Genomic DNA, 18,730 nt, shown 5'->3' with positions numbered 1-18,730 from the left:
CACCACCACAACTGCCATTGCCGCCATCGTACCACCACCGCCGTCGCCGCCACCGCAGCAGCTGCCACGACGACCACCACCACCAATGTCACCACCACCACCACCACCATCGTCGTCATATTATCATCATTGTCATCGTCATCATTGTCATCGTCATCATCGGTATCATCATTATCGTTATTATCATTATCATCATTAGATTTAGTTCATACTTCTTATGATATTATCTTTAGTTTATATTTATCTTTTATTTATTTATAATAGGTTTATAGGTTTTTATTTTGGTCTGATATAAATCTTATAGATAATTTATCTGAATTTGTTTAATATTATATTTATACGTTTATGTCTTAGACTTCTTACTAATTGTAGTTGATTTTAATAGTTTTAATTAAAATGTCCTTATTTTATGTAGTGTTGCTAGAGAAGATACCGGTCATTCAAAATATAATGAGATGATATTAAGTATGCACTTGTAATAGTTTGAGATGATATTAAATACAGAGACTATGATATCATATACATAATTAATATAATCTCATATACGTGTAATACAAACACAAACGAAGATAAAACCAATTGAATTTAACTACCTTGAGTGAAAATTTTACTATTTATAATTTATTTAACAAAAAAATCTACCTTAGACATCATTAATTCGAAAAGTAAAAAGAAAACTATAAAAGGTTTATAAAAAATGAAAATTCATGAGAAATATCTTTAATGATAAAGGAATATTTAATTAGTAATTTGATTGATTTATTTTTGTTTTTTATTCATGTTGATTTTTATATTTGTTTTTTTTATTTAATTGAGTGTCTATTTTGTAAAAAGATCTAATATGATTTATTTTGTTAAATTAACGTTAATATTATTTGAAAATGTTATATGTAAAAATTTATGTTTATCGAGTAATATTTTATCTTAAAATACTTTCATTTTGAGAGATGAGAAGATTATACAAATCTCAACACATAATAGACTCAAAATTTGACACGTGATGTTTTAAACGACGTCAACACTAATTTATTAAAAAGAGTCACAATAAAAAGAGATTTATATTAAAATAAAACTTATTAAAAAATAGAAATTCATTTGAATTAAAAATATATATGAAATTAAATACTAGATATAAAACCTAAAGTATGAAAATAAAATAAATAAGTAAAATATAAAATATTTATATTTTTCTGGAAATATTTAAACTAATTAATTTATTATATAAGTTTTAGTATGCAATCTTTTTATAAATATGTGTATTTATTGCAGTTAGTTTTAGATTTACTTTTAAATTCATGATTAATTATGATAATATTTTACTGATTATCTCTAACATTAACTAACATTAACTAACATTAAATAACTTTAATCAGTAACTACTCTTATTTCATTAACTAATGATGATAGTTTGGTATTGCATNCATGAATTCTATCATTAACTAGTAATGCTATTTTTTATTTTTTATTTTTTATGTTTTCAAGCAAAATGAAAACAAAAATACATGATAAAATGATCTAATGTACATACAATAAGAAAAGAAGCATTACGATGATTTCAGTTTCAATTACATGTTATCTTATTGGAAGAATATAAGTATTATTCAGGAAATGATATTTTAACATCAAACATAATTTTAACACTGTACACGTGTCAAAATGTGGTTAAACGATTTTAAATTAAAAAAAAACTGATATAAAGACATGTTTAAAAGAAAAAAACTAATTTTTTTTTTAATTTAAAATCTTCCAATCACATCTTGACACGTATACAGTACTAAAATAGTGTCAAAAAATAGTATTCAAATATCATTTTCCTATTATTTAACACACCTTTTTTACATTTTACTTTTATCAAGAAACGGATCAATAATCAGATAAAGTAATTTTAGCTTAGAGAAAACAGAATTAAATTGTTAAAAAATATTCTTCAATTGTTTGTGTCTTGTCAAAGATTATCTTCATGCACAAATTTAAAAACTATTAAAAATATATTGTTGGAAACTATGGGCGGATGCCATCCAAACCGACCATGTCAGGATTTACGGTGTTCTTGTCGTGTTATGCGAGAATGGTGTCATCTCATTATCACACATTATTGTCGTATTATGCGACAATGGTGTTATCATTATCACACATTACAAGGTGTTCAATACACGTGCCCTCTCTAAATATCTACGTGCCTTCTTTAAATTTTATACGTGTCATCTTTTCCTTCATTTAGAAGATATTTAAAATATATGAATTAAATTTAATTATCATGATACTTTAAAATAATTTATAACTTAATTAACATAATCTAAAAGTAAAATATTTTAAAAGTATATAAATAGTTCAATTATAATTTATAATTTATATTTTTACCTCATTATTACTAAATAATTTAAATTCAATTTAAAAATCAAGTAAACAATATAAATACTTTAATTATTATAAATAAAAATTTAAATCATGAATAATTTCATGACTATTAAGTCTTTTAAATGTCTATACTTTGTATATGGAGATCATTTGAGTATATTCATAGGCTTTCAAAGTGTCTTTTAACTTGTTTCAATAACAATATTAAAATGGAATAAAAGTCCTGACACACATTTTACATAAATAAATAAATAATTTATAGAGAAACTTTAACTATTCATAATTTTACTTTCTCAAATTAAAATTTAATTATTCTTAATGTTAAATGTAAAGTGAAGTTGAGCATTGAAAAACCAATCTTATCTTATATGTAAACATTTGAGATGTAAAATGCAAAATTCAAAAGGGTAGTCTTGGAAGTTTGAGAAGACTCTGGAAGTATTTGCTTATCCCAGACCTATAAATTGGGATGTGATTCTACTTTACTTTCTCCCTGTGTGTTCCTCCTCCACATCCTTTTGTGCTGGGTCAGGGGAGAGATACCAATCTCTACTTTCGATTTGGGACACCACCGTCGTATCTATATTTTGAATTGGATCGCCCAACATTCTCTCTGGCTCTAAAGTTCGTAGTACTATCATAAAATTTCCACCATTTCTTCTTCTTTCTTTGCTACCTTTGCCTGCTATTGTGCTTATTTTATTCTTCTCTTCTCTTTAAGTTTGTGCTGTGCTTTGTTTCTAGAAATGCAGCATCATTTCAAGTATCGGGAAAGCTTGGTTGAATTGATGCTGTCAATTGACAAAATGTGTGGGATTGCTTTCTTTGTGGTGTTTGATGATTTTATGGACGGTTAGTTTTGGACTTGAATTGTGTGTTATTAAATGCTTTGGGAAGTATTGATTGCGTTTATGTTATTGTTTTGTATATAGTTCAGATTGTATATGATGGTATGTATGTGCATCTATGAAAATTCAGGGGCTGAGCGTTTTCTGCTTTTGCTATTTCTTCCGTTAATCTCGTGAGTGTATTCTGCATTCAAACGCAGAATCACAATCAGCTATTTACAGTAGTGTATTGAGTCTTATAAATGTAAGAGGTAGATTCTATTTCTCCGACTACTATAATCGTCCTTTCTGTTTGTGGAGTCGCATATTCGCATTACGGTGAGACTTGGACTACCCAGTTTTGGTACTAATCTTATGGAGATGTTCTATTGTGGAGAATCTCTATACCTCTTCTTTGCCAGTCGATAATATAGAGGATTTGTGCTGCAAATGTTTTGAGGTAGAAGGGTGATGCTGGTGATGTCGGTAGCATGCGATTGTGAGTTGAAATGTTTTGCAGGGTATTGTAATTTCAGAGGATTCCCTTTATCAAAACATTATCCCTTTACTTCTGAAGGGCAGAGTTGCCCGAAAAGCACATTTTTATTACCGTATCCTTGCCTTTTGTCTACAATACCTTTTTTTTAGTCTGTCTTTAATACCTTCTATTAGCGGCGACAAAAGATATATGATAGAAATTTAGTTTGGTTGAAGCATTTATGGAATTTCCTTTTGCATAATTCATGACGATTATGCATCTGCTTCTTTGCCTATATGAACAGTGAAAGGGTTGGCTTGATGCTTCGGCTGTTCAAAAAACACTTTCTGGTGAGTTCCTCTTATTTTTCTCTCCTGATTTAGAAATTTAACCACTGAAAATTATGATTTCTAATAAATTCTAACCAAGTCTTGGGAAGAGAGTGTCAGAGACTGTTAGCATTCCTCATTATCAATATAACGATCTTCGTGTTCTTTTTTCTTCCGTCCCGCTTTTCATCTACGGCCTAGTGAAGTTTCCATTGGAGAGAAACCTATTTGGAATATGGACAAGGACGTCATGATTTTGAATCTTTAATATGGATTTGTCTTTTTACTTGTGTGAACCATCCTTTTGCAAAGGGGTCACGACCTTGAACGAATACGTTGTCAAGTAAGCTAACTGAAATAAGAAGAAGAAGGAAAACAAAAATTAATTTAACCAAAAGGGATCTATGAAAGCGCAGATTGAATGAAATTTCAATAATAGGTTAAACTATTGGTCCTTTAGTTTCATTGAATTCTCAAATAGGCATTTTTGGTGTGTAAAATTTTGATTAGATATTTATACTTTTATAATAAAGTCGATTGCAGCAACGGCAAAAAGGCCTACATTGACTTTAAACAAGCATCAATCGGGTCTAAATGGCGTTAGCCAATATAATCTATATGAAAACATCTGTGAGTGATTTAAGGGGTTTATTTGGTCTTGCGACCTTTGAGGCCTTTTTTTTTTCAGCTGAAAAAGGTCTTACGAGCAAATTTATCAAAATAAGCTTTTTAGCCTAAATTTGCAGTTAAGTTTTATAACTAAGCTCCCATTTAATAAGCATGTTAGAAACTTTGATTAAATTGTTCTTCCAAATGTACCCTGATAGTTAGTAAAATATACCATGGTAAATTTCAGTTTTTGGAGGACTCACTCAGAAAAATTTAGCAAGTTAGGGACCAATTGAAAAAGTAACCTTTTAAGTATTTGTTTTTGGTAAGTTTCAGTTCTTGGAGGAGTCTTGCAGAACTACCAAGTATGGAAGGCCCGGTCCTCCATGGAGAATAAAATTAAGATATAATTACTCCATCTTCATTATTTGGAAGGCATATTTGATCGAGTGGTTTATTGCTCTAAACATAGTTGGGGTGTCTATTGCTTGGCTCCAGTATACTGGGACTTGATTCCAGAAGTTCTTCAAGAAATCAAGTGATCATTGTGTTGGTTGCAATCTATTGGTTTATGTAGAATTATTGTGTATGCTCTTGTTTTGGTGTGTTCCCTCTTGGAGTATTACTGCTTGGAGCTGGCCAACCTGAATTCAATTTTGTTGTTGCTGCTTTCAATTGATCTTCAGCAGTGTAGAAGAAAGCAACAGTGCATTCAATGTTTACCTGGTTTGATGGGGGCGACAACATTTGACTTGTAGAAGTTTTGGGCTTATTCCTAAATACTTTCTTGCATGCAGATCATCAGGCTTACTTCTGCTTCTAGATAGCTTTTAATCTTATCTGAAGATAGCTTGCATCATGGGAGTGGTGGCAGTATTGCACACTGAGTCTCTGCAGCTTGACTGCAAGGACACGAAGCATGTGACTGAGAAAGACGTTTATAATCATCTAACATCAAACGAAGAGCACCTACTTGGAGAAGAATCAAGTCAATCAACAAATTACCAAAAGATCAATACTATGCGTGAGAGAGGATATATGGAATATGGGTAAAGTCTATTTTCCTACACTATTTCTATTTACATTTTTCCATTCCCTTTTCTTTTTGTAAAAGACATTGGTTTCTCCTGCAGATGTCAACATTACCGGAGAAGATGCCGTATTAGGGCCCCCTGTTGCAATGAGATTTTTAATTGCCGCCATTGTCACAATGAGGCAAAAGTGAGTTAATTTCTATCCTAGTATTTCGCTATGATTGTTTTTATTCATATACTTTATCTACGCTTGTTGTCTTTTTGACATTAATGACAAGGTTCCATCTTATTTTAAAATTAGGAAACCTTTCTCTCTTTTTCTTTTGATTTCTTGTAATTGATGCAATATTCATAGAACCAACGAATACTGATTTCAATTTTTCTTGCCTGTTCATTTTGGGGCCATTTTGTGGCACTGCCTACGGAAAAAAGATTCTGTAAACTTGAACAGCAAATGACAGTAAATTCGACCTACTGTTTTAATGTGTGGTCCTTTCTCATAAATTATGTTCAAGCTGACTCAGATGTTAAAACTGAGAATAGAATGAAAATGTGTCATTTTGTATAACCTTTATGTTTAGCATTCCTTTTAATTTTTGGTGCTGTTATTTTGTTATTTTCTAGAATAATATCAACATTGATCAGAAGCACAGACACGATATTCCCCGCCATCAAGTTAAACAGGTATCCTTATTTATTTTAACATAACTTATTTGGATATCCGCTATTTCGTGCTCCATTTCCCTCTGTTGTTTCACTGTTGAAGCAGTGCTAATTAGTAACTCGACAAATGCAGGTTATATGTTCACTTTGTGAGACCGAACAAGAGGTGAGTTTAGATTTTCTGGCTATCTTTCAGTGTAATCTTCCACAATGGTATGTTAATGGTAATGCAAGATCTAACACTTGATTAGGCGATTAAATAAGTTTTGTCTAATAATAGAGTAATGATGACCTATGAAGCACCAGCTGTTGTGACAGGCACCTGGACATAACTAATATCTAAAATACAACATACAGTGACACGATGGTATATAAGATACAGTGACACTTCTAACATAATCACATTGACCAATAAAAATAATTAATTCAGTTATCAATGTACCAAATGTACCTTCACTATTAATAGACTTCACTATTAATAGAATACACATATCCATTCATAATATTATGGGGAGAAATAAAGAAAAGAAATTTAATGTTTTGTAGCAATTATGAAATCCTCTGTACAATAGGAACGCCGTTTTCTGCTAAAGTATCCTTCATATTAAGGACTATAGGTAGTATACAATTATCACGACAAAAACCAGTTTATTAATAGTTAAAATAACTAGTGTAGTCGTAAAAAAAGTTAAGCTAATCTTTTAATTTCTTATTGTTTTTCAGTGATAGTAGTATCTCGAGAGTACTTAACCAAGAATAGGTGTTTGTTTACTTTTTTATTCCTCTTCCGTTGAAGAGTTTCCGGGGACCAGGGTATTAGTAAGATGTGTTGGTAGGAGATGACCTCTGCATGTGAGTACGCGAGAGCGCTCACCTACCCAGAAATAAACAGAACGATTCATTATTAAGAGGAACTTTATAGGTTTTTAATTTATAAAATATCTTTTAGATGGTTTAGGCAAAGTGTAAACAGTTACTAGTTTTGTTACAATCTTCTAGATATGACTGGGTAATGATCCCTCTAAGTTGAAACTACTGAACTATTCATACATTGTTTGTCAAACCGTCGATAAGATCACTATGAATATTGATATTGCATTGTTAAGAATATGTCGTGAATGTAGTTTTTCTTGTGTCAATATATGTTGCTTCCAGGTTCAGCAAAACTGTATTAACTGTGGTGTTTGTATGGGCAAGTACTTCTGTGGGACCTGCAAGCTCTTTGATGATGATGTGAGTGCTTAATCCAGAACTTTTTAATTCTTTTATTTAATTTTTTTACTTTGTTTTATGTATATGCGTCTTTTTATTCTATCTGCTAAAAAGCCAGATTATATTCTCTCTACTGAGTTAAGTGGTTTAGTGATGGATTTGAACTGATTATAAGAACTGTTAACTACCCAGATTTCCATTATGTTGTTTGTTCTCCCGTAATGATGACAGTCGTTTCACATTTTTGTTAGATAGAATGTGTTACATTATTAAACTGTGTTGTTTATTTTATCTGCTGCAGGTATCGAAGAAGCAATATCATTGCAGTGGCTGTGGAATTTGCAGGTATGAAGTGAGTAAGGGTCTATTTGGATGAATTCTACCATTAATTTTAGGAGGAAAAATATGAACTAAAATTGAAGTTAGCTTTTTCATAAGCTTCTTATTTCTTATAGAAGTGTTTATGAGAATCAAGTTAAATTATCTGAAATATTGAAACCCCCCCACCACACCCGCTCAGCTATATCTTAAGGGTTAAAACTGCATCTTGTGCGTGTATTTTATATATCGATTGACTCATCAGTGTCCACTGTTAGATTGACTTTATTTAGTATCAAGATTCAGACTGATTGATTCGGATATGTTTTGATACAGAACTGGAGGATGTGAAAATGTCTTCCACTGCTACAAATGTGGTAAGTAATATATTCTTATCCCATGTTGTTCATGTTTTAATAAACGCTACATGTCAACACTGTGGTGTCAAAATGATTTACATACTGATAATGCTTTCATGATTTCTTTGCACAGGTTGTTGCTATCCAACTCAGATGAAAAACAGTCACCCTTGTGTGGAAGGAGCAATGCATCACGATTGCCCCATTTGTTTCGAGGTAACATTTTAGAAATCTCTGATTTCAGCAGCTCCCTGACTAATTCCCAATTTGTTGAGTTACTGGAATTGACAAAGTGCAACAAATTTGGTGATTACAGTATTTGTTTGAATCTGTGAATGATGTCCTTGTTTTGCCCTGTGGACATACAATACATAAGAGCTGCCTGAATGAAATGAGGGAACATTTCCAGTGAGTATCACAGCTCTTGTCTCCTCTCTTCTATCTGCTTGAAGTCCTACTGCAGTATATGAGCTGATTTTGGGTTTGATTCTGCATCAGGTATGCATGCCCTCTCTGCTCGAAGTCAGTTTGTGACATGTCAATGATTTGGGAGAAGCTTGACATGGAGATTGCTGCTACACCAATGCCTGAAGCATATCGAAACAAAATGGTCAGTATCTTTATTTTTATTTTTTCTTTCGTGTAATAAGGTCCTCATGACAATAAACTATGCAACGATATATCTAGTCCTTGATTTATTGATGCTTTGTTGTGACTAGGCAAATGAGGGAATGATAGAGGGTGAAGGTTGCATAATGAAACAGTAGTTAACTTTTAGAAATTTGTTGTGGATTGAAAGCATAGATAAGTTACCTGACCTTTTGATTTGTGAAGAACTAAAGATGATATTCTCTGAACAGATTTGGATCCTTTGCAATGATTGTACTAAAACTTCTCACGTCCAATACCATCTTGTTGCCCAAAAGTGCATGAACTGCAAATCCTACAACACACGGCAAATAAGAGGCTGAGGAAATGCCCTTACATGTGGGAATTCTTATTTCAACTGCACGAAAGCCAATGTAAGAAAAAATAGTTTATCATGTGGCTCAGCAGTTACCATGTTCAGGTTGGGGGCAAACTAGTTACGGTTACCCTTTTACTCTTAGTGTTACACTCTTCACTGTGTAACTTGTTTGTTTGGGGTGATGCCAACTTTCAAATTAGCTGTTACTTTATATATATGTTCCTACAGTTACTCATAAACATGTTGCCAATCTTATCATAAGAGTTGAGCTATGGTCAATTTTATCCTAGTTTTCTTAGAACGTCTGTGGAAGTAATTTATTTGAGTTGTTTTATATAGTAAAGAAATGTGATTTGTGTTCCTTGTATTTTGTATTTCAATCATTTTTTAAAAAAAAATTTAAATAGTTTATAGTTTTATAGGTTCTAATTTAGATTTAGTTAGAGTACATAATAAAGTTGTTTATTATGAGAATGTCAGAAAAACTATTATTGTTATTTTTAAGCAGCAGCTACTTGTAAAATGATTTTTTTTTTTTAAATAACTTCAAATGTCATAAGAATGTTTTATCAACTTCCATCCCACTCTTAAGAAACAGTTTCAAGGATGATTTTGCTCATTTTCTTTGTACAGTTCTTTTGTGCTCTTAGGTGATGATGCTGGTCCATTCACTATTTCTTTTTCTTTTTCTTGTCTCATGTCTAATGTCTAATTAGAGAAACACAAGATTAGTAACTATAAAAACCACAAAATGATAAGCATAGAGCAACAGAAAAGAAAAAGTTGAGGGTGTAGGAGGAAAATATAGAGGTGCAGCCAATACTTGGAGTTTTTTATGATGGGGACAAGAGGCCCAATCACAGCTTCTTCCCGCACCTTACAATTTGAAACTTTACATTCTGAAATATAAAGATTGTGTTTTGAAATGTACGACTCAATATAAATTTTGTCTTCTTGTACGTTTTAAAATATAAAATAAATAAGAATTGGTTTGAAATACAAATTTTATATTTCAAATTTTACAGTTTTTAATTATTTTTATTTTGAATTTTAAAATGTATAATTCAGAATGTGAAAATTGTATTTTGAATACAAAGTAAAAAATACATTCTATAATGTATATTCAGAATAAAAAATTGTATTTTGAAATACAAAATGAAAAATACATTTTTGAATGTGAAAGAGGAAGAAGACGAAGAAGATGGAGGAAGTAGAGAAGGACATATAAGTTATTTCACATGGAAATGTATGGAGTGGCAAGAAGAAGTTTTCTAAACTCAGTGAGTATTTACTTTCTTCTTCTCAGTCTCAGTAGTCACTGTGATGGATTTGATAATAGTACTTTTGAATCAAGTTAGTTTTAAAAAAATTACTTGCATATTTATATGTTTAGAAAATAACTCAAAATATTTTTTAGAATAATTTAATATAAAGGTCATTTGAATAAAGAAAGTGGGTGAATTTTTTTAATTGATTTGATGGATGAAATAGAAAAAAGTTTATAGGTTCATAAAATAACTCATAAAATAATTTGATAGAAAAATAAAATTAAAATTACACTGAATTTTAAATTAAAATAATCAATTACTATAATTTTTAAGTATATATAATATATTTTAAAATAATAGTATAATACAATAAATTACTTTACTTCATAATAAATTAAGTTAACTAATTTTATTTACTTTTTTATAAAATATAATTACTAGTAATACTAATTCTTGTATTTTGATCAACAGTTAAATATAACATCATTATTAGAGTTAATTATTACAACATTTGATAATATTTGAGGTAATATCTGTTTTAATATTTGAAGTTCAATCACAATTTTATTTTTAAGAAAATTATAATTAAGACTTTTAAATAATGTATCAAAACAAGGACCATGAAAACTAGATAGTCTTTGGATTCCTGGTTAAGTGTTTTTCAGTTTAAAAAATTTTATTCTTATTCTTCCATTCTTAAGCTAAAAAAAATTAAAAAAAAAAATTACTGTATTTTTACCTTTGGTGTGTTTACTAAATAGTAAGCTTTTCTAGTCTTAAATTTCATGAAATAAGTTCGTATTTTTCCCTCATATTTGGTATCTGGATAAGAGAATAATCTTTTGCATGATAATGGTGGTGCTGTTTATAAAGGTTTCAATGCAGATTCTTCAACTTTTACATTATACATTTTTTTATTCCTATGTTTCTAATCCAGTGATTCTAGTTCCTCAATTTTATCACGTGTGGAAATTTAGTGCTTTTATTATCCCTACATTGGCGAAATTTATTTATAAGAATACTATATATATCATTATCTTTTCTTTTGAGCTTTCTTTCATGCATTTTATCAAATAGGAATAATTAGACAATATTTTTTTGACAACATTTGAATATCATGTACGTGTCATTCTTAATTAGTCGATATTCTTAATTAGTCGATAGTGATATTTATGATTATTATTATTGATTGTGAAGTAATTTTGAAACAATTACAAAATGACACGTAGATGATATTTAAATATTGTCAAAAAATATTGTCTAACTATCATTATCCTTAAAATAGCTTCAAAAATTAATATATATAAATTTTATGCCAATCTATATAAAAAGAGAGGGGTGTTGTGGACTTTTAACACCCCTATAGAAATGGTGGAAGAAAGCATGGGGTGGCAGAAAGTAGAAGCCGCACTTCTATGATGCCACTTTAACACTTTATCCTCCTTCAAATCTCGTTTCTAACGTGTTTGTTTTAGGATACTATTATTTTACTATTTTACTATTTTACACACTTTACATTTACATTCATTAAGGAAAATATTTTAGTCAATAACAAAAGTTAAAGTATATAAAATTTGTTAGGTAACAAAATTAAAATATATGTTCTGTTAATTTTAACATCATATCGACCAAGCATTATGGATTCGAAAACATACAAATTGCATTATTATTTTGGTTTTTTTATCAGTAAAAGGTAATTTGGAACATCCACTTTTGACATTTGAGGAAAACGAGAATATTTGAAAGAAATTACACATTATGCAAAATGTATTTCTCTAAACTTTGGCAACTTTTTTACCAAAATAGGAGTCACATGAACCGTCTAAATGAAGCATAACCAACACTTGGTTCAGCTTTCCGATTTTCAGCCCAAAAGTTCAGGAAAAGGTAAGATGTTGTGTAAACTTAGGACAATAGCATTATATCATAGAAGTTTAAAAAAAAAAATATTTTTTTTTTTGGGTTGTATACATTGACACAATATAGAGATAATGCAAGAAAAGATCAAAAGGGGAAGCCAGAAAAATAGACCTCAACCCTTTAATTTTCTGCAGGCTATCAATGGTTTGATAACATATATCTCTATTTATATGGAAAACAAAACTAACTTATTGAGAGTCACAATTCACCAAAGACCATGACAAAGCTGAAACACCAATTCCAGCTTAGACACATTGATGTACAAAACGATCATCCATGGCTGCTAACAAGATGCACATAAAACAGCTCCTTCTGAACAGATGATCAGGTGCCTGTGTCATTCTCATGGAGCAAATGGTGCATGTGGCAGATAATTCTTCTATGAAGCTGTGAGAATGCCTGTTTCAAAAAGTAGCTCACCAAGTTTTGGCTTTGCAGAGTTTTCACAAGGAGGGTCGGTGTTGGATTTCTCTAGTTCCTCATCAATCATGATCTCCATGGCACGACAAGTTAAACTGCAGAATGCCTTTTCACCCCTGCAACATATCAAACCATACCAACCTCAACCAGATTCAGTATCATCATAATACACACTCATAGCATATCTTAAAGTTACATCAGAAATGTGAACATGATGTGAGATGTTCAACATAATAATGTACTTATAAAATTCAACATAATAAGTTCATTAATGTTCAACAAAAGAAAGCACAAAAAAACCCAAGGGCTAACTAACTCACCCATAAATATAAATGTCCTTCCCCTCTTCTAGTTTCTTGTTGCAATGGTGGCAGAAACTCAAGAAGTCGCTTGAGGGATATGGGTTTGGAGTCCCTGACCTGTTAGCAACAGTGTTCACTACCTTCTTCTCTTCATGGATTTTGAATGCATTGGAATGAGTCTCCAGAATGCAATCCCCAAAAATGTGAGTTGTTTTGGGATTAGGGCCGTAGGAAATCACACATGTGTAGTCCTCAGAGAGTTCAATCTCAGTAGCAGACAGAGAGTTGATAAATTCATTGGAAGAGCTAATGGAAAGAGGGTTTGTGTTCAACTTTGTAGGTGGGGGGAAGGTATTTGAGCACTGGCTTCCCCCAATAAAATGAGGAGGAGAGCACAATTGAATGTTGACATCTTTCACAGCAAAATTTTCAGTGTCTGAATCAGAGAAGGAAGTGTTTAAGCCAGAAAGCTCTTTCAGTGGACTGCAAGAGTCCAATGAACAAGACCTGGTTCTGGTTCTCCCAAACAGTTCATGCTCAAGCCCACTTTCTCCAATCTCAAAAAGAACAGTGGACTCAGATTCACCCTTGTGGGTAACAGATCCATTTTTAGGGGCATAAGGAGCCTTACAAAAATCTTTGGGCAAAGACTTGGATCCCTCAAGAAAATCCCTATGGATTTGACAATTTGGGGCTTTGATCATCACTTGAGGACTCAGACTAACCCTCTTGCTCTCTGGTGACTGCAGAATTTTCCCAGAAAACCTAGAACAGTCTTCCAAAGACTCCACAATGCCTAGACCTACTTTGCAACAATCCCAACTCCTTGGGTGCCCTTCATGAGTTGAAGATCTTGGCTTCCTAACAGGGTTGCCTAGATTTGAAAGAACTCTAGCATCAAGTGGAGAAGTGGGGCTCCTAACTGAATCAGAATCCAACAACCCTTTCGGACCTAGACCCACAAACAGACAAGGAACATTGAAAATTGAGTGTCGCTTGATGTTGTTGCGTCCCAAACCATGATGAGTCTGCGAATAGTGCTCTGAATTGGCTTCACACTGTGTCAGATTACTCATGTGGTGTTGTTCCTTCTGCACGGACCTATTCCTCTTCCTCAGCATTATCTCAAAACACCTGCACACGACACACAAACACAACCAATTTCAAACAGCAGACATATGCTACAGAAGTAGCCACACCCCAGAAAATAAAGATCACAACTTTGAAAACATGTCACACTAATTGCAAGATTCCCCCAAAACCCAGAAGAGAAACAAAAAAAAAAAGTAAAAGAAACCAAACACAATCATTATGCTATTTCACTCCCATGACCTCCCATCGTGAAAAAAGTGAATTAAAAAACCCCGAAAGAACAGATTTTTTTTATGTCATTGAAAGATCAGTGAGCTTCCCAGCTACAAACAAAACCCCACACTAACAAAACCAAAGTGAAACAGCCAAAGGGAACAATACAATCAGTGACATGGATCAAGAAAACCAGAGAATGAAAAGGAAGAACAATGAACAATGAACAAAGAAAACCACTAATCTACCCACCCTATTCTCTCTCTGTGCTATGGAAACTCGACAGAGATGAGGAGGGTGTGAAGAAGAGTGTTGAGTCCCGAATACAGTAAAAAAAGAGAGCAGATGTGTGAAACTTGTGCAGTACGAATCCTCTCTCTTCTTGCATGCCTCAAAATCAGCGAAGCAGTGAGCTTCTGAAATACTCCTCTCTCTCACACAGAAACTCTCTCTCTCTCTAAATAAATGTACTATACAATAATACTGTATCTATCTGCCCACAGAATTGTTTTCCGTTTGTACTTTCCCCATTTTTGCTCAATGGTTCATTTCAAAGCGGTGCTTCTTTTTTTGCTAAATTAGCAATGAAATTGAGCTTAGCAAACTAATTCATGGATGAGGTGAAGGGTTATGGTCTTAATTAAATTAACTACCGATTAAACTAATGTTTAAGACAACTTTTTGCACTTTCTGTGGCCAACAGATTTTTCTTTTGCCCAATTTACTCTCCAGTGTCTGAATCACCCATAAATTTCTATGCACACACTTAATTGATGCCTTCCATTTTCATATCTTCAAAATTTAATGTAGGCTTCTGCTCCAGTATTCACAATGAATTTTATTTCCAAAATATCTCTTCTAGTACATAAATCAAAATTACATAACAATGCCCTTCTGTTTTTTTCATTCTACAATTACCTTATCCGTTAATTTCGGATTCTCTCTTTAATAAAAATGCTTAATTACTTAAATTCTGTGTTTAAATAACTGAATTTACATCTTAATTAATATCATAACTGATTTTCTTTTATCATTTTAAGAAATGGAATCAAAAGGGAAAAGCAAGCTGAGACAGAATGACAATTCCTGCTGGTTGGAAAACACTTTAACTGAAAGCAAGAAAAACAAAAAAAATAAATACTTTAACTCTGTGATTTCAACTAAACTTCTGAATTATTAGTATTTTATAAGCAAAACTTAAATATTAATGTAAGTTTTAATAAACGAGTTTTAATTTTGTATTGGGAGTATGTGGGAGGAACCATGCTCCGATGCATGGGAATTAACTTGTTCTTACTTTTGTTTTGTTTGAAAAATATAATTTTGATTTTAAATAAGAATTTGGTTAATTAACATTTTTTTTTAATATTGTTGGTATTTCTAATTTTACGATTCTGAAGAAAATATTTCTTAAAATTATCCTTTAAAAAATACAATAATTTAAACTATCATGATGAAAGGTAACAGAAAATGATAACCATGATTAAGGTTATTTTTTACAACAACAAAAAAAAATAATGGAAAATGATAATCATGAATAAGGATTTTTTTTCGACAAAAAGTAACTGTAGCACTTAACTCAAGTACCTGTCTTATAAATTATGATTTGATAATATAGCTTATTATATTATAAATATTTGATAAACTAGGTAATAAATATGAATATATTTTTGAATAAGATAATATTTCATAAAAGTGATAATATATAGTGTTTATTCTGAAATAAAATGCTTAACAAAAATAATATGTTAAAGAAAAAAAAACACCTAATTAAAGAAAAAAACTATCCTAGAAAAGTTGAAGAGTGGTATTATTAAAATGGTGAGTTAGGTATGATTAATTAGTGTGTGAAAATGGTATTTGTTTGTTTGTGTGGGAGAACAATGATGAAACATTTGGCAGCAGAAAAGAAAAAAAAAAAAAAAAAAAAGTTAATACCAGAGAGAGATTAGAGAGAGTGAGTGATGAGAAAACGACAAAATAGGGTTTGTGATGATTGAATTAGAACTGACAATGCGTCACGGTCTTGGTCAGTTGACTGGGCAAGCTGGGCCCACAAAACCATCACACAATTAAAGGAGAAGAGCAAAAGATGCTAAAACAAAACTGCACCGTTTCAATTATCTACTACCTAGGCAACCCAATCCCCAAAACTTCAATTTCAATTCAATGTTTCCTTTCTCTCTCAAAACTCTATTTTCATTATTCATTATAAACACATACGCTGTATTTTCTAATCATATATAAATAATTGTTATAATGTTATTAGAAATTATTTATTTATTTTGTAGGTAGTTTTATAATTTTTAGAATAATTAAATTTTAAAAAATGATTAAATTAAAAGAACAGTTAAATTAAAAAAAATACTAATAAAATTATCAAAATTATTATTTTAATTTAAAATAAAAGTATTTTAAAAATAAACGTTTACATTAAATGGACAAATTCTTTAGTGCATAGATTTAGATAAAGATTATTTTTTTACGTAATAATCTAGTACTATTCTACAGTATTATTAATATAGAGTGAGATTCCTTGTTTATAGAAATTTTATTGTAAAAATTCATTCAAACCTTGAAAAACTTTGTTTGACTTTTCTCTATGATATTCTTAAGATTCAAATACTCATTTTCCATATATATTTTCAATGTGTAAATCTTAATTAACCTTAAAAATTATTTGTCCGTAAAGACTTCGAAAATTATATTTAAAAAATTATGGTGATTTAAAAATAGTAAGAGTATATTATTTTAATATTAAAATGCTATAAAATAAATACTTTTTTATTAATAAATTATTTTAAAATACATTTTTTTCTAAAAATATTTTTTTTTGAATTTTCTGACTTCTTTTTGAGATTTTATTTTTTTTACTTATCTCATTAAAAAACTCAGACAGTAGGATCAATTATTGTGATAAATTCTTTAATTTGCACTGGTCATTTTTTCTATTTGTGTAAGTTGACTTTTAGTTACCTTTTGTCTTTTCTTTTATGTATTACATGTGAGCATTGTTTTAATGCTGGTATATGTGAGCATTATTTTAATGCTGGTATGTGAAACTGATCAGTAGTTGTTTTAACAATGTATCTTGATTGCATTTTTGTTGTTCTTAGGTGTAGATAAGACATCTTGTGAACTTGAAGGGATTTAAGATTCTTTAGAACAAATTCATTTATTTAAGTAAAGGAAAATAATTGCATTTTTTTAAGTTATGTATATCTTGAAATTCTATTTTACATATTAAAATTGTATGATGACTTTCTATCTACTAAATTTGGTTTGCTTTTGATGTTTGTTATTTGTCTTTATTGAATTGATGTTATCATCATTTGAGTTAGTTGATATGTGTCATGACATTAAGAGCTATTTTTAACCAATACGTTAAAAAAGGAATACTAATTTGATAATTTGAATAGGTTCATCTTTTCCTAAATCACAAAAATTTATCTGTTGATATTTGATACAGTATTGAGCAGTCGTAGGTGACGTTGAGCGCTGGTTTATTGTACAGGTCTTGGAACATCTTACCCCAAGATCGTTGAGCGTCAATTTTGCATCATTGAGCATAATAATATGTGAATGTTTTGACATTGAGTGGTAGTAAAACATCGTTGAATGTCATCTTTCAATGCAAGTGTGGAACAATTTATTCCAAGACACTAAACAGTATGAGGGTATCACTAAGCGCAACCTTTTGCAGGAAGAATGACACCAAGTGTTAGGAGTGTCATTGATCGCCACTTTTTGCGAAAGGTTTGATGCTGAACGCTAAGACTGTCGTTGAGTGTCACCTTTTGTGAGAAAATTAGCATTGGGCACCACCTATGAGCATTGTTGTGTATGTGTGTGTGTGTTATTTTCTTTTTCTTTGGTTGTTGGAAATAAATTTGGGATGAAATTTATGTATGTTTATTGTATTGATTATTAACATCTGTGATGATGACTATGGTTCTGGACAAGTATAGTGATTATGTTAAGAGAATTTCAAGGAGAAATTCTATATGATATTGTTAGTGTATGCATTGATGTATGGAGGGTGAAAAAGGAGGTATCATCAATTTTAATAACTATTCACACTCAAATAAAGTATAACATGTGATGAGAATCGAATGAGGTACTAACCACTGAATTGTTGGTCATGTGCAAAAGGGACTATCCTTGTAAATGTTAGGGTGATAATCTTTTTGTTTATGACTTCACAAAACATAAATACCATTATTAGTGCATGTTTATGTTGAAGCCCTATATTAAATGTATGTATCCGAATAATTAAGTCTAGTGTCAACTATTTGTGTGAATATATGACTTATTGTACTTTTATAAATTAGTATTTTATGATTAAATTAAGTCAATTCTTT

The 18,730-nt window shown here is 30.9% G+C and overlaps 2 protein-coding genes across 8 annotated transcripts; one reads left to right on the top strand and one right to left on the bottom strand.

Annotated features, from left to right (window-relative positions):
• Positions 1-2,828: 2,828 nt before the first annotated feature.
• On the top strand, positions 2,829-9,521 carry LOC106761879 (probable E3 ubiquitin-protein ligase RZFP34). 7 transcript variants are annotated; one of them, XM_022780816.1, is made up of 14 exons: positions 2,832-2,982; positions 3,103-3,210; positions 3,968-4,013; positions 5,399-5,650; positions 5,735-5,822; positions 6,260-6,319; positions 6,432-6,464; positions 7,454-7,531; positions 7,812-7,855; positions 8,165-8,205; positions 8,321-8,403; positions 8,504-8,595; positions 8,686-8,797; positions 9,048-9,521. In XM_022780816.1, exons 4-14 carry the CDS (start codon positions 5,460-5,462, stop codon positions 9,156-9,158), a joined length of 933 nt encoding a protein of 310 aa, XP_022636537.1. In that variant the 5' UTR covers positions 2,832-2,982; positions 3,103-3,210; positions 3,968-4,013; positions 5,399-5,459; the 3' UTR covers positions 9,159-9,521. The 7 variants fall into 7 exon arrangements, with proteins under 7 accessions (XP_014500965.1, XP_022636537.1, XP_022636539.1 ...); XM_022780817.1 differs by having other exon boundaries at positions 2,844-2,982; positions 3,080-3,210; XM_022780818.1 differs by lacking the exon at positions 3,968-4,013.
• Positions 9,522-12,654: 3,133 nt separating this feature from the next.
• Positions 12,655-14,185, bottom strand: LOC106761878. Its single transcript, XM_022780239.1, has 2 exons — positions 13,083-14,185; positions 12,655-12,878 (listed from the first exon to the last, which is right to left on the bottom strand). The coding sequence occupies exons 1-2, from the start codon at positions 14,183-14,185 to the stop codon at positions 12,722-12,724; spliced, it is 1,260 nt and encodes a 419-aa protein (XP_022635960.1). The 3' UTR covers positions 12,655-12,721.
• Positions 14,186-18,730: the final 4,545 nt, after the last annotated feature.

This window comes from Vigna radiata, chromosome 5 (assembly GCF_000741045.1).
Source record: "Vigna radiata var. radiata cultivar VC1973A chromosome 5, Vradiata_ver6, whole genome shotgun sequence".
NCBI classification, from domain to species: Eukaryota; Viridiplantae; Streptophyta; class Magnoliopsida; order Fabales; family Fabaceae; genus Vigna; species Vigna radiata.
Note: the sequence above shows the minus strand (reverse complement) of the source record. Positions and strands in the feature narration are given on the sequence as shown.

Excerpts from the sequence above, each read along its gene's own strand:
- LOC106761879 (XM_014645479.2), top strand. The coding sequence starts at position 5,460 with ATGGGAGTGGTGGCAGTATTGCACACTGAGTCTCTGCAGCTTGACTGC. Across the intron at positions 5,823-6,259 it reads ATTGTCACAATGAGGCAAAA|AATAATATCAACATTGATCA; the intron begins GTGAGTTAATTT and ends GTTATTTTCTAG. Across the intron at positions 8,798-9,047 it reads AAGCATATCGAAACAAAATG|ATTTGGATCCTTTGCAATGA; the intron begins GTCAGTATCTTT and ends TTCTCTGAACAG.
- LOC106761878 (XM_022780239.1), bottom strand. The coding sequence starts at position 14,185 with ATGCTGAGGAAGAGGAATAGGTCCGTGCAGAAGGAACAACACCACATG. Across the intron at positions 12,879-13,082 it reads AAGGACATTTATATTTATGG|GGGTGAAAAGGCATTCTGCA; the intron begins GTGAGTTAGTTA and ends GATATGTTGCAG.